At 42.4% G+C, this 26,567-nt stretch overlaps 1 protein-coding gene across 1 annotated transcript in view; it reads right to left on the bottom strand.

Moving 5' to 3' along the window:
- LOC140729737 (spondin-1-like) overlaps positions 1 to 26,567 on the bottom strand; it is a 328,115-nt gene that overhangs the window by 271,733 nt on the left and 29,815 nt on the right. Inside the window, exons 4-6 of the mRNA XM_073049880.1 lie at positions 23,610 to 23,683; positions 21,011 to 21,133; positions 282 to 430 (exon numbers count right to left, since the gene is read on the bottom strand). Of these exons, the coding sequence (XP_072905981.1) occupies positions 282 to 430; positions 21,011 to 21,133; positions 23,610 to 23,683 (346 nt within the window). The remainder of the gene's footprint in view (positions 1 to 281; positions 431 to 21,010; positions 21,134 to 23,609; positions 23,684 to 26,567) is intronic.

Here is a 26,567-nt window from a genome sequence, read left to right as displayed (position 1 = left end):
GATTCTAAAGGCTAGAGGAAGCCAGTGCAGAGTAGTTAGGATGGGAGAGATATGTACAATTCAGTAAGTGTTTGAGGATGTATCTCCGCTCACTCTCATTACATGTAATCGACATTGAGAACATGATATCCACACCTTCATTACATTTTGTGCAGACATTTCACATAAGCTTTGAGCAACCACACCATCATCTCAATACAACTGATTGACCCGATTTGGCTGTATGCATGGATTGAGCTCTTCTGGTTTCAAACGCGCCATTTGCCCTGGGGCTAACTTACCTTCTGTCGAATTTCTTCTTCCATCTTCACAGGGGAGCCCCACTCAGCGACCTGCCTTACCCCATCACTGGCGAATCCCCCGTACTCCCACAGCATGTAGGACTTGGAATGAGATGCCCCGATAATGGCAGACCAGTGTGTTGCAAATTCTGCATGTGGAGGAAAGAAGATTCATTGGATTATTAGTGTCCCAACTATAGTAGACACCTTCCCACAATGAGCACATCTACATAGAATGCTATTGCAGGAAAGCAGCATTCCACCATCCAGGCCACGCTCTCTTCTCATGGCTGCCACCAGGATGGAGGTACAGGAGCCTTCGGACTCACATCACTTCAGGAACAGTTATTACCCCCAACCATCGGGCTCCTGAATCAGCATGGATAATTTCAAACACCTCAAAATGGAACTGGTTCACAACCTATGAACTCACTTTTAATGACCTCACAAATCATGTTGCCAATATTTATTGCTTATTTATATATTATTTTGGGGTTTTTTTTGTATTTACAGCTTTGTTGTCTTTTGCACATTAGCTGTTTGTATTTGTTGTGTTTCTTTGTTTTTTATTGTGAATGCCTGCAAGAACATCAGTCTCAGGGTGGTATATGATTACATATATGTACTTTGAACTTTGAAAGCCCTGAAACAATACTACCAAAGATCCTTATGAAATGAGGCCTCAAAGTTCTCCACTTCTCTCTGGACATCAGATCCAACCAGTTCCTCTCCACCACTATTCTCCTCCATTTGGCAGAACTGGTCCTCAATAATTTCTCCTTCAGCTCCTTCCATTTCCTTCAAACTAAAGGTGTAGCCTTGGGCACTCCCATGGGTCCCAGCTATGCCTGCCTTTTTGTCGGCTATGTGGAACAGCCTGGTATGACTTCCCAACTTTTCCTACTCTATGTTGACAATTACATGGGAGCTGTTTCCTGAACCCAGGCAGAGCTTGTTAACTTCATCATTTTTGCCTCTAATTTCCACCCTGCCCTCTCTGTCTCTGCAGATAACTTAGCCACTGAAATATTTTATGAATCCACTCCATTACCTGCCAAACTCAATGATTAAAACATAGAGCAAGCTTGAGATCAACCAGGTGCGAGCAGAAAGCAAGCAGGTGTTCAACACCAACTGCCTGCATTTGACCAGTCTCCTGTTTGCTTGCCACTACCAGAGTAAGGTGCAGGAGTTTGGGTATCAGACAAAATTTGATCAGCGTGGTTTGTGGATTGGACTCATTTGGAGAGGACTCTGCAGTTCATGGTATGTGTTTCTGGTTATGCCTTTTTATATTGCTATTAAACACCACTTTGATCAGGGCACTTTGACATGGACTGGTTCTGCCGTCTGCAGTCAAAGAACGACACAGCGCTAAGTTGAACTGAACCGAACTACACCGAGCATTCCCAGACTGTTCCAAGGACTCTACAGTTTGATGTTTAATAACCTGGGTGTTATTTGCTCATCTTTTCTCATTTGTGTGATTTGTTTTCTTCTTGCATGTTGGGTGCTTGGTGTTTTCTTTGAACAGCTTCCATGGCATTTCTTTGTTTAGTGGCTGCCTGCGGGAGGACGAATCTCAGGGTTCTATACTGTATGCATACTTTGATAATGAATGTACCTTGAAACTTTCAATCTTTGAATCTATAAACTGAGGTGCAGAAGTAGGGATGTCTTGCTAGAATTATAGAGCATGGAACTTAAAACAGTACACTTGAGTTATAGGAAGAAGTTGAATAGATTAGAACTTTACTTCCTACAGATGAGAGGAGATTTGATGGAAATATGCAAAAATTATGAGGGGTATCGCTTGGATAAATGCAAGTGTTTTCCACCGAGGTTGGGGTGAGACTGCAACCTGACGTCATGGGTTAAGAATGAAAGGTGAAATGTTTAAGAACATGAGGGGGAACTTCTTCACTCAGAAAGTGGTGATAGTGTGGAACAGCCGGCCAGCAGAAAAGGTAGATGTTGGTTTGATGTCAACATTTAAGAGAAATTTGGATAGGAATATGGATGGAAGGAGTATGGAAGACTATGGTTCTGGTGCAGGTAGATGGGACTCGGCAGATTAATAGTTTGGCATGGACTAGATAGGCCAAACGGCCTGTTTCAGAGCTGTAGTGTTCTATATCTCTGTGCATAACAAATTAAGGTAGAACAATAACAGAATGCAGAATAAAGTGTAACAGCTACAAAGAAAGTGTGGTGTAGGTAATCAATAAGGTGCAAGGTCATAACAGTAGATTGTGAGGTTAAGGGTTCACCTTATTGTACAAGAGATTCTTTCAAGAGTCTGATAACACTGGGAAAGAAGCTGCCTTTAAGCCTGGTGGTATATGCTTTCAGGTTTTTGTATCTTCTACACAGTGAAAGAGGGAGAAAAGAGAAAGTTTAGGGTATGTGGGGGGTCTTTGATTATGCTAGATGTTTTACTGAGGAACCTAAAATTACAGACAGAGTCAATGGAGGGGAGGCCAGTTCCCGTGATGTGCTGAGCCATGTCCACAACCCTCTGCAGTTCCTTGAGGTCACAGGCAGAGCTGTTGCCATACCAAGCCTCCAAAATTGTGGGAAGAATGAAATTTCAAGATTAATGTATTTTTATAGTGAATAGGTGGTTGATGGTCAGAATCAGAATTAATATCACTGGCATATGTCATGAAATTTGTTGACTTTACGGCAGCAGTACAATGCAATACATAATAGAGAAAAAACTGAATTATGGTAAGTATATATATTAAATAGTTAAATTAACTAAGCAGTGCAAAAATACAAATAAAAAAAGTAATGAGATAGTGTTCAATTCTTAATAACAGATGCCATCTTTCTGAGGCATCACTCTTTGGAGATGACCTGGATACTATGGGGGCCAGTGCCCATGCTGAAGATAGCTAAGTTTACAACTCTGCAGCTTATTTCAATCCTGTGCAGTAACTCTCCTCACCCACACCAGACAGAGATGCAGTCAGTTAGAATGCTCTCCGCAGTACATCTGTAGAAATTTGCAAGTGTCTTTGGTGACATACAAAATCTCCTCAAAATGAAATATAGCCATTGTTGTGCCTTCTTTGTAACTGCATCAATATGTGGGGCCCAGGATAGATCCTCGGAGATGTTGACACCCAGGAACTTGAATTTGCTCACTCTTTCCACTTCTGATCCCTCAATGAGGACTGCTGTATCTTTCCTCATCTTGTTCTTTATGAAGTCTATAATCAGTTCATCAGGATCCATTGACTCTGTTAGCCCATGAGGACCACAACCTTGTCGTGGTTTGGAGGCTTGTGGGCTTTTGTGACCCAGACAGGGTTGGCTGGAATCAGGGTTTTATGCATTGGCTCTTGTTAGGGTCACCCATGCCAAACAGGGCAAAGGGCAATGGCCAGACTGAGTGATCCAACTGTCCTCCAGGTTTGGGGTTTCAGCTCAGGGCTAACAACTCTGACTGATCAAAATGCAATTATTATGGAAACAGCATGAAGAATCCTTTTATATTTTTATATTTGAGTTCAACAATATTCCTGAGTCTCCACCCGGGACTTGCATGACTGACAGTAGTGAAAACCGAGAGGGAGCTACTGACATGATGAAGGAAGCCCTGAACACTGTCAGAGATCAGAGATAGAAGACCTTCATTGCTAACCTAAACAACAGCAGCATAACAGGCAGTAAATATTGATTCATTGAGCCCTTGATCAGAACTCTTATTTACAAGAATGAACCGTGCAATGCCTTTTCATTCCTACATTTGAAAACAAAGCATTTTTTGTTAAATTGCACTTTTTAAGATCAATAGCACTGATGTGGCTCCCCAAGTGGTACAGAACTAACATCAGAGATCAGGACTGAGCTTGTGTCGTTGGAGCTGAGAGCCAGTGGTGCTGTATTATTCATCGCCGAGTTCCATTTCCTCTGCTTTCTGAAGAGAGCATGCTTTCAGAATATATTAACCGAGTTCTTGTATGTTTACAATGAACCTCGACACTTGCTCAAACCCCACCCCAACCGACCTTGTGTTGTCAATAGATGCTTTGTAACAAGGGTAATAATTGGCCAGGCGTTTTTTTCCTCCTTTCTTGCTTCTCCCAGGAGATGACAAATTCCTGGGTGGGCTGGGGAATGTTTACATGGTGACTCACCAGGGAATCGCTAATGTGTGGGGCTAATTGGAAGGTACAAGGACTCAATAATCATTCCCATTGTTTGTCTGTTCACACCAGAGTTGAGAAATCACACACGTCAGAAATGATTGAACAGGCCTGGTGATCCCTCTTGCTTCTCAGTCCTTGTAATTATGAAGGGGTTCAGCAGGGTTGGTGTGCTGGATACACATCATTACATAGAGAAAATTTGTGAGTAACTTTAGAAACTGGAGACTAAAGAATGCCTACATTTAGGAAACAATAACAGCATAGAATATTGAATATTAAAGCATAGTCCAGGATGTTCGGCTCAGAATATTCACATAGAATAGAGAACATAGCACAGTACAGGCCCTTCAGCCCACGACGTTGTACTGACCTTTTAAACATACTCCAAAATCAATCTAATTCTTCCCTCCCACATAACCCTCGACATTTCTATCATCCATGTGCCTCTCTCAGAGTCTCTTAAATGTCCCTGATGTATCTGCCTCTATCACCACTTCTGGCAGGTCATCCCATCATTGTCTAAAAATATTTACCCTCTGATATCCCCCACCCCATGTTACTTTCCTCTGAACACCTTAAAATCATACTCCCTCATAATAACTATTTCTGCCCTGGGGGAAAAAAGTCTCTGGCTGTCAATGTAATCTATGCCTCTTACCTGGTACACCTCTATCATGTCACCTCTCACCCCTCTTTGCTCCAAAAAGAAAAGCCCAAGCTCACTCAACCTTTCAAGTTCAGTTTGTTGTCATTCAGCTGTAGACAGGTATACCACCAAACAAAACAACTTTTCTCCAGAGCAAGTTGCACAACATAGTGCATATACCTGTAACTCTCTCTCACACGCACACACACACACACACACACTCTACATAAAGTAATATTACCACAAATAAATTAACAAATAATAAGGTACATTACGACACAAGTTTAAAAAGCAAACAGGTGTGTCATGCATAATGAGACCCGGGTGGAGGCAGGGAGTTCAGTCGTCTCACGGCCTGGGGGAAAAGCTGTTCCCTGCCTGACTGTAGGGGGTCAAAGAGATCGCTGGACAGATGGGAGGGATCATTGACGATGCTAAGGGCCTTGTGTACCCAGCATTCCAGATATATATCACTAATGGGTGGAAGAGAGATCCTGATATAATAGTCTGTTGCGTGCACTCCCAGAAACTTGGGGCTCTGAACTCTCTGCACGGAAGGGACGTTTATGTGTAGTGAGGAGTGGTCTGCCTGTACTTTCCTAAAGACCACAAGACCTTCCTAAAGACCTCTTGATCTTGTTGAGACTCAAGTTTTGTGCCGGCTCCATTCTACCAACTGCTCTATCTCCTCTCTGCACGGCACCTCATCATCATTGTTGACGAGACCAGTCACAGCTGTGTCATCAGTGAACTTGATGATTTGGTTTGAATTGGACCAGCAGTGCAGTCATATATCTGTAGCCTGAGAAGTTTTTGCCAGCATGGACTGACTGTGGCCTTTCTGTCAAGAAGCCCAAGATTCAGTGACAGAGAGCAGTGTTGACACCCAATGAAGACAGCTTATCCCTCCTTCTGAGGGATGATCGTACTAAATGATGAGCTGGTCAATAAACAGCATCCTGGTGTATGAGGCACCATTTCCTAGGTGGGGCAGGACAGAGTGGATTGCAAATACCATGACATCATCAGTGGACCGATTTGGACAGGACAGAGTGGATTGCAAATACCATGACATCATCAGTGGACCGATTTGGACAGGACAGAGTGGATTGCAAATACCATGACATCATCAGTGGACCGATTTGGACAGGACAGAGTGGATTGCAAATACCATGACATCATCAGTGGACCGATTTGAGTGAAAAGAGAACTGGAAATAGTCCAAGTAGCAGGAAGATGGGGTTTAATGCAATCCACAACGCTCAAAGCACTTTATTATTTTTCAGGTCAGTGCCAAAGGATGCTTGTCATCTTGGGCACTGGTACGATCGTGGCCACCTTAAAGCCTGCAGGAACAGTGGACTATTCTAGAGAGATGTTGAAGATGTCTGTTGGAACTTCAGTTAACTGTCCCCGACAATCCCTCAGCATCCGACCAGGTATGTTGTCAAGTGTTATGGTCTCTAGTGTCACAGAGACGGCTGTAAATTCTCTGAATAATCCCAATTTGCCCTCCTGATTGCGTAGTAAAGCACCGCTCTTGCAAACCTGAGAGATGTTTTATCCCCCAATCTGAGGGCAGCCTCCTGATTTCCCAGCCATGCCCAGACCTCTGCCATCAACCTTCTCATCCGATTTGCCCTCACATAGCTGTGTTTCATAACAACGGCATCCTTAATGCACTTCTGTATGTAGACAATCACAGATCCCGCAGATTCATCGACGTTAAAGTGATGGTCATAGGTAACCACCTCACTTAATCGGCTCCAGTCCATGTTTTCAAAACAGTTCTGAATTGCTGAGTTTCTTCTTCTGACCAGGTCTTTATCTCCCTTTGAACTGGTTTGACTTGTTTAATCAGTGGACTGTATGCAGGAATTAGCATAGCATATAAGTAGTCAGGGTATCCGAGGTGGGGCTGACGAGCTTTCTTGTATGCACCCCGTGGGGAATGTAGATATAAACCAGGTCATCTCTGGTAGCAAAGTCAACATGCTGAATTTAGGCAGGGCTGTTTTTAAGTTAGCATGGTTGAAGTCTCCAGCAACAATAAAGTTTGGGCTGGGTGGCTTGCTGGTCACTGACAGTGCTGGAGAGCTTATGCAGTGCTTCCCCAGCATTAGCATGGTGGGAGGCTACATGGCTACCATCACACTGGCTGTGAACTCCCTCAGTAAATAGAAGGGTCTGCACTTCCCCATTAAGAGCTCTACCATAGGCCAACAGACCTGGTGTGTGAAGTGGATGGTGTCCTCTGATCCAGACTGCATACTGGTAGAAGTACATGCACGTGGACAAACACATCCACCACTTCTGCTGGCAGCTTATTCCACACTTGCACCACCCTCTCGTGAACACATTCCTCCTCAGACTCCCCTTAAATCGTTCAGTTTTCACACTTACCCTAGGACCGGATGAATTCATAGCCTGCAATGGAGGGGCTAGTGCACTGGATTGGAGGAAGCTGCAGCAAGTCACTAACTCAACCATTTCCAACATGGGCACTAGCTTCCCCAACGCTGAGGACATCATCAAAAAGCAATACCTCAAAAAGATAGCATCTGTTATTAAGGACCCCATCACCCAAGACGTGCCCTCTTCTCATTGCTACCATCATGGAGGAGAATGAAGGCACACACTCAACATTTCAGGAACACCATCAGATTTCTGAATGGACAATGAACCCATGTTTTTTTTTTGCTTTCCTTTTGCATTACTTATTTAATTTACATATATATCTTACTATAATTTATAGTATTCTTATTATGCATTGCAATGTACTGCTGCTGCAAAACAACAAATATTACAATGTATGACAGTGAAATAAATTTATTATGGTTTTGTATACCTCTATCAAAGTAAATTTATTAGCAAAATATGTGTTATGTCACCAAATAGAACAGATTCTGAAATATTTCATCTTGAGACATAATTTGAAATTTAAAGAAATGACAAGATTTTGAGCAAGGTTCAGAGACAGAAGCCGAAAGACTGCGGGAAGTCTGAAAAGATAATCAGAAGGTGGGAGGATATCTGTATGGAGCTTGAACTCTTGACAGTCTTTGTGATTCTACGCAGTTACAACCTCCAGATGTCATGCTTTGTATTGTCTGCTGCTTTGTGAAATGGCTTTAAGCTTCTGTCGCTCACAAATGCTTGTTACGCATTCCTCTGTCCACTATCTTACACAGATTCTAATCAGCAAAGTGCCTGTAAGGAATGTCACTTGAGCACTTTAAATACTTGACTATAAACGTGCTCGGGATTCATTCCTGGAATAACTGAACTCGTAGCTGGATTTCCCTGCCAACTAATCTGCCGTTTTACTAATTAATCACAAGAAAGTGACGTGCAAATATTGGAGATGAGAAAGTCTCACTGAACTGGAAGGTGGACAGAGTAAGTTTACAAGGAGTTGTCAGGACTCAAGAACCTGAAAAACAGTTCAAAGTACAAAGGAAATTTATTATTAATGTACACATGTCACCATATACAACCCTGAGAGTCATTTTCTTGTAGGCATACTCAATAAATTCATAACAGAATAATAACCATAACAGGATCAATGAAAAAGCGCACCAACTTGGGCATTCAACCAGAGTGCAACTGTGCAAATACAAAAAGAAAGAAATAATAATAAGCAAGCAATAAATACTATGAGATGAAGAGTCCTCGGAAGTGAATATGTAGGTTGTGGAAACATTTCAATGATGGGGCAAGAGAAGTTGAGTGAAGTTATCCTCTTTGGTTTAGGAGCCTGATGGCTGAGTGGTAGTAACTGTTCCTAAAAGAGTCCTGAGGCTCCTGTACCTTCCTGATGGCAGCAGAAAGAAGACAGCATGTTTTGAGTGGTGGGGCTCCATGATAATGAATGTTGTTTAATGTGACAATGCTTTGTGTATAAGTACATCAATGTGCTCAATAATGCGGAGGGCTTTACTCATGATGGACTGGGCCGTATCCACTTCATCACGGATGGATAGACCTATAGTTGGAATAGATTAAGGATTTATTTCTTGTAAAGTGGTAGAATGGGGGTGGGGGTTTGATAGAGGTATACAATGGTATGATGGGGTTTTGACAGGGGTATAGGCAGTTCCAAACTGTAGCCCAAGATCTTGCATTTGGACCATAGCCCTCCAGACCGTTCCAATCTATGTACCTATCCAAATTACTCTAAAGTGTTGAAATTGAATCCGTATCCACCACTTGAAATGACAGCTCGTTCCACAATCTCAGTGAAAAAGCTCCCCCCCCCAAACATTTCACCTTTCACCCTCATTCTCTTACACACTAGGGAATAAAATCTTATCCCATCATACCCTTTAACTCAGGTCTTCAAGTCCTGGCAACATCCTTGTAGATTTTTGCTGCACTCTTTCAAGCTTATTGATATTTTTCCTGTAGGAAGGTGACCAGAACTGCTCACAATACTCCAAATTAGACCTCTCCAGTGTCTTATACAGCTTCAATGTAACATCCCAATTTCTGTGCTCAGTACTTTGATTTATGAAGGCCATTGTGCCAAAAGCTCACTTAACAACTCTATCTATAAGTGATCCCACTTTCAAGGAATAATGTCCTCTGTTCTGCTGTACTCTGCAGTGTCTAAATACTTATCATGCAAGTCCGATTCTGGTTTGGTCTCTCAAAGTACAACACCTCGCACTTGTCTGCATTAAATTCCATCTGTTATTTTTCTGCACATTTTTCCAGTTGGTGCAGATCCCATTGCAAGCTTTGATAGTCTTCCTCCAATCTTGGTGCATTCCACAGATTTGCTGATCCAATTTACCGCATTGTCATCCAGATCATTGATATAGATGACAAACAACATTGGACCCAGCACTGATCCCTACGGCACTCTACGAGTCACAGATCTCCAGTCAGAGAGACAACCCTCTACTACCACACTCTGGTTTTACAGACAAAGCCAATATCTGAAAAAAAATCACTACCTCTACCTGAATGCCAAGTGACTGAACCTTCTTGACCAACTTCCCTTGCAGGACCTTGTCAAAGGCCTTGCTAAGATTCATGAACATAGCATCCACTGCCTTTCCTTCATCAACTTCTCTGGTAACTTCCCTGAAAAGCTCTGTAAGATTAGGCAGACATAACCTACCACACACAAAGCCATCCTAATCAGTCCCAGTTTATCCAAACACTTAAATGTCTGATGCTTTAGAATACCTTCCGATAACTTACCTACTACTGATATCAGGCTCACCAGCCTATAATTTCCCAGTTTATTTTCAGAGCCTTACCCTTAACAATGGAACAATATCAGTTATCCTCCAATGCTCTGGCATCTCACCCATAGCTAAGGATGTTTTAAATACCTTTGCTAAGGCTCTAGCAATTTCTGCACCAACCTCCCACAGGGTCCCACAAGTTGTTTAATTATGCAAACAACACATTTCACTGCATGTCTTGATATACATCCATTATTGAGAGATCAGCAGTGGAAAGAGTGAGCAGTTTCAAGTTCTTAAGTGTTAACATCTCTGAGGATCTATCTTGAGCCCAACATATTGATGCAATTATAAAGAAGGCATGACAGCAGCTATATTTCATCAGGAGCTTGAGGAGACTTGGTATGACACCAAAGACATTTGACAATTTCTACAGATGTGCTGTAGTGAGCATTCTAACTGGTTGCATTACTGTCAGGTATGGAAAAGCCACTGAAGAGGATCAGAAAAAGTGACAGAAAGTTGTAAACTCAGCCAGCTCCATCATGGGCACTAGTCACCCCCACCATAGAAAACATCTTTAAAAGGCAATGCCTCATAATAGTCACCCGCCACCCAGGACATGCCCTCTTCTCATTGACACCACTGAAGAGGAAGTACAGGAGCCTAAATGCGCACACTCATAGCGTAGGGAGCAGTTTCTTCCCCTCTGCTGTCAGATTTCTGAAAGGAAAATGAAGCCATGTACACTATTTTTTTACTTCATTTCCCTATCTTTTTGTCCTACTAATTTCATTTTATATATATGTATGTGTGTGTGTGTGTATATATATATATATCTTATTGTATTTATAGTTTTTTATTATGTAGTACAATGTACTGCTGCCACAAAACACCAAATTTCATGACACATGCCATTGATATTGAACCTGATTCCGATTCAGATTCTGGCATGTGGTAAGCAGGTGAATCGGAATCCAGGAGTCATCACTTAGCAGCTTAACAGCCAAAGTTTATTAGCAAACATGGTCAAATCAATAAAATAGGATGAAATTGGTGCATAAAACTCTTGCAACTGGAGTGAGCCAGTAGGCCAGAACTATGACCATTACGCATTCTGCCATTGCTAGCTGTGCACAGGGTGAGAGAGTCTCATCACTGATTAAGCACAATTGCACAACAAATCTCTTAGACTACAGTAATTGCTGACAAAGTCAAACCAATACTGAATTGATTCCACAGCTTATGGACTAACTTTTAGGGACTCTAAAACTCACGCTTCAGATATATTGTTTATTTATTATTATGATTTTTATTTTATTTTATTTTAGTACTTGCACAGTTTGGCACCTTTTCCACATTAGTTGTTTCTCTGTCTCTGTTGTGTGCAGTTTTTCATTGATTCTATTGTGTTTCTTTCTATCTATTGTGAATGCCCACAGGCAAATGAATCTCAGGGTAGTATATGGTGACATATAAGATCACAAGACCATAAGACACAGGAACAGAATTAGGCCATTTGGCCCATCAATGCCTTATCTGTGGCTGATCTACCCATGGACTCAGCACCATCTAATGAACGGCTTCAATATACAATGAATTCTGATGAAGGGTCTCAGCCCAAAACATCGACTGTTTATTCTTCTCCAGAAGTGCTACCTGACCTGTTGAGTTCCTCCAGTATTTTGCATGTGGTGCTCTGGATTTCGAGTAGCTTGTGTTTATGGTTTTCAGCTACGCACACAGCTTTACCCAATAGCCCTTCATTCCCCTTGCTGTGCATACAAATGTGCCTTAAATTAACATAATGAGATAGCTGCTACTGCTTCCCAGAGCAGAGAATTCACTACTTTCTGGAAAAAACAGTTTCTCCTCATCTTCATCCTAAATCTATTCCCTGAATCCTGAGGCTATGTCACCTAGTTCTAGTCTCACTTACCAGCAGAAACAATTATCCTGTCTCTATCTTATCTATTCCCTTAATAATTTTATATGCTTCTATAAAGATCCTCTCCCATAGTTCAGAATTCTAGAGAGTACAGTATATACCCTGGCGACTCAATCTCTCCTCATAGGCTGGAGGAACTCAGCAGGTCGGGCAGCATCCGTCAGGACTGACGAAGTGTCTCGGCCCGAAATGTTGACTGTTCATTTCCACAGAGGCTGCCCAACCTGCTGAGTTCCTCCAGCGTGTTGTGCGTGTGCTTTGACCCCAGCATCTGCGGAGTATTTTGTGTCTCCTCATGGGCTAACCCCTTCATCTCCAGAATGAACCTGCTGAATGTCCTCTGCACCACCTTCAAAGCCAGTATACCTTTCCTTCAGTTTAATTATGTTTTTCTTATAACAGGGTGATCAAAACTGAACACAGTACTCCAAGTTGCCTCACCAATGACTTCTACAACTGCAAACACAATGTCCTGCCCCTATCTAGCCATCTGAATATTTCCAGAGCAACACACACAAAATGCAGTCCTATGAAGGGTCTCAGACCAAAATGTTGACTAGTTATTCATCTCCATAGACGCTGCCTGACCTGCTGAGTTCCTTCAGGATTCTGTGAGAGTTTCTCTGGGTTTCCAGCATCTCCAGAATCTCTTGTGTTTATGAGGGAGGAACTGCTGGAGGTATACATACATGTGAGGGGTGCTGATAGGAACGACAACAGGAAACCTTTCCACATGGTGCAAGGATCAAGGACATCTACACGTTTGCTGATGACACCACCGTTGTGGGCTGTATCAAAGGTGGTGATGAATCAGCATGCAGGAGGGAGAGATTGAAAATTTGTCCAAGTGGCATAATAATAACAACCTCCCACTCAATGTCAATAAGTCCAAGGAACAGATAGTAGGCTTCACGAGAGGCAAACCAGAGGTCCATGAGCCAGTAATCATTGGAGAATCAGAGGTAGAAAAGGTCAGTAACTTTAAATTCCTGGGTGTCACTATCTCAGAGGACCTGTCCTGGACCCATCATATAATTGTAAAGAAAACACGACAGTGCCTCTACTTCCACAGGAATCTGCAGAGATCAGGCATGTCATCAAACATGTTGGCAAGCGTCTATAGCTGTGTGGTGGAAAGTGTGCTGTATGGCTGCATTACAGCCTGGTAAGGGAACACCAATGCCTTTGAGCAGAAAATCCTGCAACAGGTAGTGAATTCTGCCTAGTACATCACAGGTAAAACCCTCCCAATCATCGAGCACATCTACAGGAAACATTACTGTAGAAGCACAAATACGAATAGAAAAGCAGCATCCATCATCAAAGATCCTCACCACCCAGGCCATGCTCTTTTCTCACTGCTGCCATCAGGTAGAAGGTACAAGAGCCTCAGGACTAAGGTTCAAGAGCAGTTACTACCCCTCAAGCATTAAGCTCTTGAACAAGTGGATAACTACACTCATTTAAGGACTCTTCTGTAATTGTTATTTCATGCTCGTTATTTATATCTGCATTTTCAAAGTTTGGTTGCAGTTTACATTTCTTGATATTTACAGTTTACAGATCACGTTTGCAGTTACCGTTCTATAGATTTGCTAAGTATGCCCACAGAAAAAGAATCTCAGGGTTGTATGTGGTGACATGTATGTACTCTGATAATAAATTTCACTTTAAACTCTGAGACAGAGCTTTCCAAATCAGAATGAGAATCAGGTTTACTTTGACTGTCTCATTGAATGTGACCGGCGTACTGATAGGCCCTAATGAAGGGTCTCTGCCTGATATGTCAACTGTTGATTCCTTTCCATAAATGCTGCCTAGGCTACTGAGTTCCTCCAGCATGTTGTGTGTGTGTTGCTCTGGATTTCCAGCATTTGCAAAATCTCTTGTGTTGATGAATAATTCCAGATCTGTTTTAATTTATTACAGATTTCCAGTGTTTGTTGATTTGTGATTTTCTATTACTGAAAGTGATTTATTTCAATCTTAAATTTGAGTAAACCAAATTAGAAAGACATTAGTTGGCTTTGGTCGATTGGGATCCTAAATTGAAAGCTAACATTAACTTTTAAAACAGCACTTTGTTTACAATATCTAAACTTACAGGCCAAGAAAAGAATTCAGCTAGTAATAGTTATAAACAAAAGGAGCAATAATCTTAAGACATTCTGCCCATCGAGTCTGCTCCACAATAGTCCTTTCAAACCCATTCTCCTGCCTTCTCCTGTTGACCTCTGTTACCCTGACTAATCAAAATTGTTGCCCAATAAAGTTCAGTTGAGTAGCCTGCGTGCTGGCATCCTGGTGTGTTCTGCACTGTCCCTCAATAACAAACCCAGCAATTATCACAGGCAAAATGCTCACCGCCATTGAGCATATTTACAATGACTGTGGCTTCAAAAACACAGCATCCATCATCAAGGACCCCGACCATCCAGGCCATGCCCTCATCTCACTACTACCATTGGCCGGAAGTACAGAAAACATCTAAAAGATTGTTCCAAGACAGATAATCTGGTGGGACGGGCAGATTGGTGGCTTATGAAATCTAAAGCTAAATTTGAGTATCACAATGGTGCAGCTGTTCATGCAATACTATTATAGCTCAGAATGTTCTGCCGAAGGGTTTCAGTCCGTAACATCATCTGTACGTTTTTCCTTTGATGCTGCCTGGCCTGCTGAGTTTCTCAAGCATCGAGGGTGATGCTCAGAACGATTGGAGCTCACAGTTCAATTCCAGCACCATCTGCAAGGAGTTTGCTCGTTTCCCCATAGGCAGTGTGGGTTTCCTTCCACAGATCAGAGACAGTGGTTAGTAGCTTAATTGATCGTTGTAAAAAAGGTTAAATCAGTGGGTTGCTCATTGGGCCAGAAGGTGCTGTCCCATGCTGTATCTCTAAAATAAAATAAAAATGTGAAGTGATCCACTGTGGTAGGAAGAATAAGAGGCAATATAAACCAAAGAACACAATTCTAATAGGATTTAGAGATCTGGGGCTACCTACACTGAAGCGGCTGAGCAGACTGAGAAAATGGTTGAAGACACATGTGGGATCCTGGATTTTCTAAACAGAGTGTCAAGTCCAAGTACAAGGAGGCACTAGAGACAGCAGGTTTTGGAAAAGATCAAATTGCTGGAGGAACTCAATGGGTTGGGCAGCATCTGTGAAAGGAAATGGATAGTCAACATTTCAGATCTGGTCTTAGGGACAGATTTTAGCCCAAAATGTAGCTTCCATAGATGTTGCTTGACCTGTTGACTTCCTCTAGCAGCTTGTATTTTGCAGAAAAATAAAGAACTGATGAATCTTTGTAAATTACTGGTTTGGTCACAGGGTGATGTATTTAATACCACAGTTGATGGAAGATGAAAAGGATAAAGAGATTTGTCAGAATAAACAGAATAAATTGAGCTATGTTGAAGGGAAGCTAGGGTAATAGTGTCAGAGAATGGAAACTGGTCATTCAGCTCAACTGGGTAAGCATTAACAAGATGGGCTGAAAGGCCTGTTTCAGTGATGTATGGCTCTGTCTATATGACTGAGTGCTGGAGCAGATAATTAGCAACTTGTAATTAAGGTAATAGTCAGATCTAAACAGGTGTTAAATGACTTTACAATTTTATCTATACATGTTAATCAACTTCAAAGTTCAAAGTACATTTATTAACAAAGACTATCACACATTTTCACTTACATCCACAATAATGAAGTGTTTTGAGAGGCTGGTGATGAAACAACTCCTGCCTGAGAAATGACTTAGATCCACTCCAATCTGCCCTTGAACAGAAAATCCTATGAAAAGTAAAGGATGTCGCCCAGTCCATCATGGGTAAAGCCCTCCCAACCGCTGAGCACATCAGCACATCCACGTGAAACCCTGGAAGGCAGCGTCCACCATCAAGGAACCCCCCCCCCCCCCCCCTCCACCTAGAGCATCCTCTCTGCTTGCTGCTGCCATCAGGAAGAAGGTACAGGAGCCTTAGGATTCACACCACCAGATTCAGAAACAAGCATTGGGCTCTTGAACCAAAGAAGATAACTACATTCAATTTCATTTGCCCCATCATTGAAATACTCCCAGAACCAATCGACTCACTTTCAAGAACTCTTCATTTCATGTTCTCAATATTTATTGCTTATTTATCATTATTATTTCTTCTTTTTCTGTTTGCGTAGTTTGTTGTCTTCTGCTCTCTGATTGAATGCCCTAGTTGGGTAGTCTTTCATTGAACATGCTATGGATATAAATTGATAGATTTTTTGAATATGCCCACAAGAAAATGGATCTCAGGGTTGTATTTGGTGACATACTGTACATGTGCTTTGATAATAGATTTACTTCGAACTTAAACTTTAATTTATACAACCTTGACATTTGTCTCCTTGTAGGAAGCAACAGAACAAAGAAACCCAATAGAACCCATTAAAGAGACCATCAAACACCCAGTGTGCAGGAAGAAAAACACATTGTGCAAACAATAAAAGTAGGCAAATAAGATTCAGAACTGAAGCTCCCAAAAGTGAGTTCACAGCCACGAAGCCAGTCATCACTACAGCTGATCCAGGAGCCCATTTGTCGCAGGCCACTTGGAGCACAGACTAGTGATTAGCTTTATTTGTCACATGTACATCATAACATTGAAACTTACGGTGAAATGTCGTTTGACTCAACGACCAACGCAGTCCAAGGCTGTGCTGAGGACGGCCTGTAAATATTGCCAGATTTCTGGTGCCAACATAGCATGCCGCAACTTATAACCCTAACGTGCATGTCTTTGAGCTGTGGGAGGATTCTGGAGCATCCGGAGGAAACCCACGCGGGAACATACAAAGTTCTGACAGACAGCAGCAGGAACTGAACCCGAGTTTATGGCCCTGTAAAGCGTTGCACTAACTGCCACGCTACCATGACACTCTGGAATGATTCTTAAAGTCAGCAGTTATTCTGTAGATTAAATAAAGTGTCCTGTGAGATAATCTGTTGAATCTATTGGAAGGAAACACTGAGGCACTGGAGATGGAGAAAAATAAAAATGTGAAGGGATAAAACAAAAGCCGATCCTATCTGGGGCACATACGGGCTATTCCCTACCAAGAGGAAATGCTGAGAGGTGACACGACTGACATCTTTGAAATGATGAAGATGTACAGTAGGACAGATGAAGATGTTTTCCACTTGCAAGGAAATCCATGACAGGGACCATAAATACGAGATGGTTGCTGATGAATCCCACTGGAGATCAGAAGAAACTGCTTTGCTCAGAGGACAAAGAGAATGTGAACCTTTAGAAAAGAATATTCTGGGATTTAAAAGGGCACAAGAAGAATGTGAGTGCCAAAAGAACAGATGGTGGGCTGATGAGGGGTGAGGGGATAGGATGAATTAGATGGGCATGCCATGAATCAGATGGGCAGAATAGCCAATTTATGTCGTCTAAACCCGACACTAATTTACTAAACTTTATTAACACTAAGTATCCCCATCAAACAAGATACGTTTATGTGTGTGCATACATACATCATCAGGGGAGGGAGCGGGAAGCATTCTGTAGTGTCTGCACCCATGTCATGCACCCCCCCCCCCCAATGCAAACCCCTGTCCCTGGCACTCCTCCTCTCCCTCCTGTTCAACATAGCTCCTGCGGCACTCCACTACTAAATGAGTCTCAAATAGTCTCTGGCAAGTCCAGCTCCTGGCTTTCAAGTGTGGCTTAGCTACTAAAGCCAATGGAACAATTTCTACTGACAGGGGAAGGGACAAAGGCCGGTTTATGAAGCCTTATAACTAGTTGCTTCTAGGGTTAATCAGCTGTGGCTGGCAGCTTACCTCAAAGAAACTGTGATCTCATACTTCCACTACCTTGCGGCTATACCCACTCATGGGGAAGGCTTCAGCAGTAAACACCAAGGCAATATCTGGAGCTGGAGTCCCTAAGGCAGTCCTACATTGAATTTAACACTGACTGGCAACTCCTCTGACGCTGCTGGTGCCAAAGTTTATTGGCCTCTGCTGTTTATTTGGATTCACCAGCTGTGTGGTGAAGGGGAGCCTGCTACGTGGTCAACAGCTTGCTCTCCATAATGTACTGCCCTGGCTTACATATCACAGACAGCTAGGACACAACATCCATAGTCAACCCTGACTAACAGAGTGCCAAGGATATATACTGTATCTATATGTATACAGTGGATTCTAATTGGCCGTCAGTTAATTAGCGTAGTCACTTATTTGTGACAACTCTTAAAGAACAAAAAATAATTGAGAAACAGCTGACATTCCCTTTGTTTATTTGGGACACAATGCTGCTTAATTGGGACAAGAGAATGTTGCTAGTTTCTGACTAGCATCAGTTGTGTTCCCTTCTGTGGCTGTTAGACACTACTTAGAGTGAACAGATTTTAGATCGCTTCAGCCACATGTTCAAAGTTCAACATAAAGTTTATTATCCGTGTTCATGCACGTCACCACATACAACCCTGAGGTTCTTCTGCCAGCATTCGTAGCAAATCTATAGAACAGCAACTGTAAACAGTATCTGTAAACTGCGAACATCAAGAACTGTAAACTGCAACCAAACTGCGCAAACGAGCATGAAATAACAAGCTAGAAGAACCCTTAAATGAGTACAATTATTCCCTTTTATTCCTGATGGATGAGGTTCTTGAACCTGGTGCTGTGAATCCTGAGGCTCTTGTACCTTCTACCTGATGGCAGCAGCAAGAAAGGAGCCTGGCCTGAGACACCATGGCCTGGGTGGTGAGGATCTTTGTTGATAGATGCTGCTTTTCTACAACAGTGTTTCATGTAGATGTGTTCAATGATTGGGAGGGTTTACCAGTGATGTACTGTGCCAAATCCACCACCTTTTGCTGGATTTTTCACTCAAAGGCATTGGTGTTCCCATTCCAGGCCAAATTGCCACTAGTAAGCACACTTTCCACCACACATCTATACAAGTTTGCCAAGGTTTTTGAAGACACGCCGAACTTGTGCTTGTGTTCAAACAGCTGTGATTTTTGTCACTGATAGCTGCCTAATAATAAGCAATAAGACAATTCAGAACTGTTCTCCTCACTGCAGTTTCAAACATTCAGTCTTGGAGATGCCAGAAACAGCCAAAAGTGAAAATGAAAAGATTTCACTACTACAAGTTGGGAGCTACAAAGAATTTGAAGGTATCAACAATCATCTCAAATGTTGCAATAAAGAGGATTTGGAGGATGCAATCATTGTCTGTCTGACTGTCTGACGGCAGTTCATTATCTGCACTAGGTGCCTGCGCTGACTTTGTTTATTTGATGGTCATCCGTCACGTCCAAGTGTAACAGGAAACCTGGGAGGAAGAGTTTTTAAAGTGGAAAAGCTGTTGCATTGGAGCAGTTCCATTCTTTCATTCTCTGAATTTCAGGTTCAGTAATACGAGTAGTCATAACAACTGAGGTCTTCCTTGGTAGCAGCTGATGTCCATGACTTTCTCTGTGCCTTGTCATGCCCTTCCCTCTCCAGGGCGCATCACAGAATTGCCTTCCTGGCCATTAGCGCTCACTGTGGCTCTCATACGCCCAGTCTGCTGGAGCTGACTTCACATCCAAGGGCAGGCGTAGCCCTATCTCACAGGAGTAGGAGACCTGATAGCTTCTCTCACCTGGTTTAGCCTGCATGTTAAAGCGGTGTAATAAGGTATGGTCGATGTCACATGTAAACAGCTACTTGAAGCCACAGGTGAGAGCGGAGAGTCCGGTGGGACCCAAATGTGAGCGAGTTACCTCAGAATGGACGTGACCCTTCCCCAGAGGTGCTATCACTCCCTGGATACCCCATACACAGCAGCATACACTATATGAATTGCTCCATTGATAACTATTTGGAACTAATACACAATTTTATAGTAATATTGGAGGTATTCTGATTGTTCTGTATTTCATTTAGTTACCCAATTTGTTACTCAGTTAAACAGTAGTTTGTGTTTTTATACCTTTTTAACTATTTCCATGAACCTTTGGCATTGACTCTGCTCAGCCATTCCATCATGGATGATTTATTATCCTTCTCAGCCACAAACATGGACACAAAACCATCGATTCCACCATCTGAACACTAGTCACTGACAGCCAACCAGTAAATTGGAGTGACATTTGCAATTTTCCAGTTTTCTGAAACCTTTCTAGTGAGTCTTGAAATATCATTACTCATACCTCCACAATCTCTGCATCTACCTTCTTCAAAACCCTGAAGGGTAGCCCACATGGTCCAGGTGATTTATCTACCTTCAGACCTTTCATCTTCCCAAGCACCTTCTCCTTAGTAAAAGCACTTCTGACCCCTCACACTCGCGAAATTCTGGCATCAGAAGCTAGAGTCTTCCACTGCGAAGACTGATGCAAAAGACTTGCTAAGTTCCTCTACCATTTCATTGTTTCCCCATTACTACCTCTCCAGCATCACTTTCCAGTAGTTCGACTACTTTCCACTCTTGCCTATATATTGTGTGTATATATTTATATATAATTGTAATTTTATGATTTTTTATGTACTGTTCTGTAATTGCAATGTACTGCTGCCACAAAACAACAAATTTTATAACATATGCCGGTGATATTAAACCTGATCTTGATTCACTACAACTTAAAGATATGCTGGATTCATTTGCATTTCAACAGCCTCCTTAAGTTGATTTAAGTCTAATCGTAAAGACTATTTCACAGTCTATTAAAGCTTCTGATATGGAAGGCATTCACATCTGAAGAGAAAAGTTCATAGATGTAGATATCATGTCTTACTTGGATAATCTCTGGGATGAGTTTTCTCTGACCAATTTCCATAAAACGTTAGCCGGTACTTTGCTGTCCCACAGGCACAGCAGTCCTGGATGGGTCTCTCTGTGGCCAACTCTTCATTAGGCGCTGGAAGGGAGAAATATATTCAATATTCAAGATTGTTCAATGTCACTTCCAGTACACAAGTGTAAAGGAGAACAATTGTTACTCCAGATCTGATGCAGCGTAAAATAACACAATGAGATAAAGAACATAATAATAATAATAAAAAACACAATAAAATGTAAGTACATAAGGTAGTTTACATTCATAAAATTGATTGTATGTCCATAAAGTGAAGCAGGTGTGTCTGTACAAAAGACGACTGACTGGAAATGATAAATGTATGCATGTCAAAATAACAAAAGGTAGAGTAAAATTGGCATTTGTGTGAATGACCAACACAGTCCGAGGATGCAATGGGGGCTGCCCACAAGTTTCACCACGCTTTTGGCACCAACATAGCATGCCCACACCTCACTAACCCTAGCTGATATGTCTTTGGAATGGGGGAGGAAACCAGAGCACCCGGAGGAGATCGACAGTCATGGGGAGATTGATCGAACTCCTTACAGGAATTGAACCCTGGTGATGTAAACCACTGAACTATTGTGCCACACACATGAATGGTCATGGCCTGGGGAGTGTATGGAACAGAGAAGCCGAGGAAAACGAGTACAAAGTTCCCTGAAGGTGACATCACCTGTTGATAGGTTGGTGAAGAAGGCTCTCAGCATGGTGGCCTTCAACAGAAAAGTAAAAGTCGGCATGTTATATTGCATTTTTAAAAGGCATGGAGTGAAACCACATTTTCAATATTCTGTTCAGCTTTAATACCCTCTGTAGAAAAGATACCGTTAAGATGGAAAGAGTGCAGAAGAGATTTTCAGAGGAGATTTTCAAGGGATGATGCCAGGTCTTGAGAAACTGAGTTACAGTGGGACATTGAGTATCTTTATTTATTTAGAGTTACAACATGGAACAGGCCCTTCTGGCCCAACAAGCAGCAACTCATCCATTTAACTCTAGCCTAATCACAGGACAAATTACAATGACCAATTAGGCTACTAATCAGTATGTCTTTGGACTGTGGGAGGAAACCAGGGTACCCAGAGAAAATCCCACCTGTTCATGGGGAAGATGTATAAACTCCTTACAGAGGAATCCAGGATCAAACTCTGAACTCCAAAATCTCAAGCTATAACAAAGTCACACTAACTGCAATGTGGTAGAAGGCTAGGCCTTTATTCACTGGAGCATTGAGAATGAGAGATGATCTTTTGAAAGCAAATAAAGTCACGAGGAGCATAGAGAGGATGAATGCAGAGTCTTTTTCCCAGGGTTGGGAAATCAAAACTGGGGAGCATTGCTTTAAGGTGGGAGGAGAGAGACTGAATAGGAAAGCTGAGGGGCAACTTTTCACATTGTGGGTGGTCCACCTGTGGAAAAAGCTGCAAAGGAAGTGGTTGAGACAGGCACATTCGCGACATTTGGACGTGGTAGTATGGTAGCATAGCAGTTAGCATAACGCTCTACAGCACTAGCTGTGAGATCCAGGTTCGATTCCAACACTGTGTGTAAGGAGTTTGTACGTTTTCCCTGTGACCATGTGGGTTTCCTCCTGGTGCTTCAGATTCCTGGGTTAGGGTCAGTGAGTTGTGGGCATACTATGTTGGTACCAAAAGCATGGCGACACTTGCCCAACACAATCCTCACAGATTTGATTTGATGTAAACAGGAATTTCACAGTACAGTATGTTTCGATGTACATGTGACATATAAAGCTTATCTTTGAATCCTTGATCCTTAAAGGTACTTGGACAGATACAAGGATAGGAAATATTGAGGGATATATACCAGAGACAAATTGGACTAGCTTAGGTGGGAACGTTGGTCAGCTTGGACCAGTTGTACCGAAGGACCTGCTTCTGTGCTATATAACTCGGTGACTCCACTGCCAAGAGCTGGCTTTAAACTATAACAATCCCAAACCAAGATTCATTGTACATCAAGGCAAGAGCAAACTCAACTCATGGATCAAGGATCAATTTTATTTACCATATACATTTAGGAGTGTATTAGGAAATTACTGTGGCATGTTGCCAAAACATGCAACAAAAACCAACAACATTCAACCAAATAATTATGTAAAAATAAAATTAGAAGTAAGGATATGGAATAAAATGTCCATAAGCACATAAATACCAATGTGCATTTACAATATAAACAGCATTATAAAAAGTTTTGAAATGTTTATAGTGCAGTGACTGAGGTAATAGATAGAGTGGGGTATGGGGGAGGCACTAACTCGAATGGTTGATCAGATTAACTGCCTGGGGAAAGAAACTTTTAAAATGGTGTGAATTTTTTTTTAAACCCTACAGTGCTTTCCATAATGGAGCTTTTGGAAAAGGCAGGGTGCAGGGTGGGTAGTGTCTGTAATGATTATCTGTTGGCTTCTTTGCACTGGACACGTACAAGTTCTGCAGTGATGATAGAAGGCAAAGGACAATTAACAATCTCGACGGGAAAATTAGATGGAGTGTCAGATAATTACACTTACCTTTCTCGCACAATCTCTTGGTAAGTGCCCCATCATCTTGGAACCAGATCACCCGCTTCTGCACAATGCTTGCTCTGCAAAATGAAACGGTTGTTGATTCACTGTCCCTGGGGAGTTTTACGGGCAGCACAGTATAATGAGACAAAATTGGAAGAAAGACAATACTTTGGCTGGGTGATTTTTGACTTCATAAAGCAAACCCCCTGGGTGTGAACTAGGAGTGCAAGGACAAATTTTAATCTATACAAAAGCTCTTTTTCATGTTCTTCAGCTGTTCCATAAGTACTTCACAGCCAGTAAGATACTTTGACATTGGCTAGGGGGAACTTTATTCTAAGTTGAAATTGGCAAGTTGGAAGGAGTTAGAGAGCCAAATAACATGGTGTCATGACAATAAGACCATAAGAGATCAGAGCAGAGTTAAACCATTCAGCCCATTGAGTCTGCTCTACCATTCCAGCATGGCTGATCCACTTTTTCTTAATAAAAATATTCCCCTCAGTACCAGCAGAACTAAAGAGCTGGTCATTGATTTTAGGAAAGGGTCGATGCACATACTACTGTTTACATCAGTGGCATTGTGGTCAAGAGGGTTGAGTGTTTCAAGTTCTGAGGACTGATTGTCCTGCTCCGACCAGTTTGACATCACAACCAAGAAAGCTTATCAATGCCTCTTCAGGAGGCTAACAAAATCTGTCATGTCTTCTGACTCGCACTGGTTTTTATTGTTGCATCACAGAAAGCATCCTGTCTGGATGTATCAGATTAGTATGGCAATTGTTCTACTGCTCTGCCCGTGAACACAAAAACCTGCAGAGAGCTGTGGACACAGCTCAGTACATCACAGACACCAGCCTCCCAGCTCAGTACATCACAGACACCAGCCTCCCCTCCATGTCCACACTTCTCACTGCCTCAATAATGTAGCCAACATCATCAAAGAACCCACTCACCCCAGACATACTCAATTATCCCCCTTTCCATCGGGCAGAACTTACTAAAGCCTGAAAGTACATTTCACAAATTGTAGATAGGTAGATAGATAGCCGGATATAGATTGATGGATATACAAATATAGGTAGACGGATAGGTAGACGGATAGGTAGACGGATAGGTAGACGGATAGGTAGACGGATAGGTAGACGGATAGGTAGACGGATAGGTAGACGGATAGGTAGACGGATAGGTAGACGGATAGGTAGTCAACAACAAAAAGTCAAAGGTTTAAGGTGAGAGAAAGGATTTGATAGGAACATAAGGAGCAAGTTGTTCACGCACAGATGGTGGTATGTTAATGGAACAAGAGCTAGAGGAAATGACCGAGGCACGTACAATAACAACTATTAAAATAATTTAAAGTATTAAGAGGAAGAAGGCGAGCAACACCATAAAGGATCCCACTGTCACAATATGCACTGGCAATATCAGAGTGTGGAGGAACAACAGACTCCAATGTAGGAACAGCAACAAGAGTTTATTCAGAAGAATTCCAAAATAACATCGATGACTCAGCTGAGCGACATCATGAGAAGCCTTGGAAACCTGAAAGGCCATGGGAAACTTAAGAACTTTGAGAACCTTGGATGCTTAGACCTGGAAAAAATGTTGAGATTCAGAAACTTGAGTCCTTGGAAACTGGATGGATGGATGGATACTTTATTCATCCCCATGGGGAAATTCAACTTTTTTTCCAATGTCCCATACACTTGTTGTAGCAAAACTAATTACATACAATACTTAACTCAGTAAAAAATGATATGCATCTAAATCACCATCTCAAAAAGCATTAATAATAGCTTTTAAAAAGTTCTTAAGTCCTGGCGGTTGAATTGTAAAGCCTAATGGCATTGGGGAGTATTGACCTCTTCATCCTGTCTGAGGAGCATTGCATCGATAGTAATCTGTCGCTGAAACTGCTTCTCTGTCTCTGGATGGTGCTATGTAGAGGATGTTCAGAGTTTTCTATAATTGACCGTAGCCTACTCAGCGCCCTTCGCTCAGCTACTGATGTTAAACTCTCCAGTACTTTGCCCACGACAGAGCCCGCCTTCCTTACCAGCTTATTAAGACGTGAGGCGTCCCTCTTCTTAATGCTTCCTCCCCAACACGCCACCACAAAGAAGAGGGCGCTCTCCACAACTGACCTGTGTCATCAGCGAACTTCTGCACATGGCAGGACTCCGAGTTATATTGGAAGTCTGATGTGTACAGGGTGAACAGGACCGGAGAGAGTATGGTTCCCTGTGGCGCTCCTGTGCTGCTGACCACCGTGTCAGACCCACAGTCTCCCAACCGCACATACTGAGGTCTATCTGTCAAGTAGTCCACTATCCAATCCACCATGTGAGAGTCTACTCCCATCTCCGTTAGTTTGTGCCTTAAGATCTTGGGCTGGATGGTGTTAAAGGCACTGGAGAAGTCAAGGAATGTAATCCTCACAGCACAACTGACCCCATCTAGGTGAGAGAGTGATTTGTGCAGCAAATACGTGATAGCATCCTCCACTCCCACCTTCTCCTTATACGCAAACTGAAGAGGATCCTGGGCGTGCCTGGTTTGTGGCCTCAGATTCTGTATTATCAGCCGCTCCATGGTCTTCATCACGTGCGACGTCAAGGCAACAGGTCTGAAGTCATTCAACTCCTTTGGTTGTGGTTTCTTCGGTACCGGGACAATACAGGATGTTTTCCACTGTCTGGATACTCTTCTCTGCTCCAGGCTCATGTTGAAGATGTGCTGTAGTGGTTCTCCCAGCTCAGTCGCACAGGCCCTCAGTAATCGTGGGGAAACTCCATCCGGTCCAGCCGCCTTGCTGGTACAGATCTTCCTCAGTTGACCTTCCACCTGTGCAGCCGTAATCCTGGGCGTGGGCGTGAGACGGCATAGACAGGTTCCTCTTATCGTCAAGCTACCTGGCTCTCTGTAGATCAGTTTAATTTGCAACATGAAAGTTCCATT

This window comes from Hemitrygon akajei, chromosome 6 (assembly GCF_048418815.1).
Source record: "Hemitrygon akajei chromosome 6, sHemAka1.3, whole genome shotgun sequence".
In the NCBI taxonomy this organism is placed as follows: domain Eukaryota; kingdom Metazoa; phylum Chordata; class Chondrichthyes; order Myliobatiformes; family Dasyatidae; genus Hemitrygon; species Hemitrygon akajei.
The sequence above is the reverse complement of the archived record's forward strand: the minus strand, read 5'-3'. Positions and strand labels throughout refer to the sequence as shown.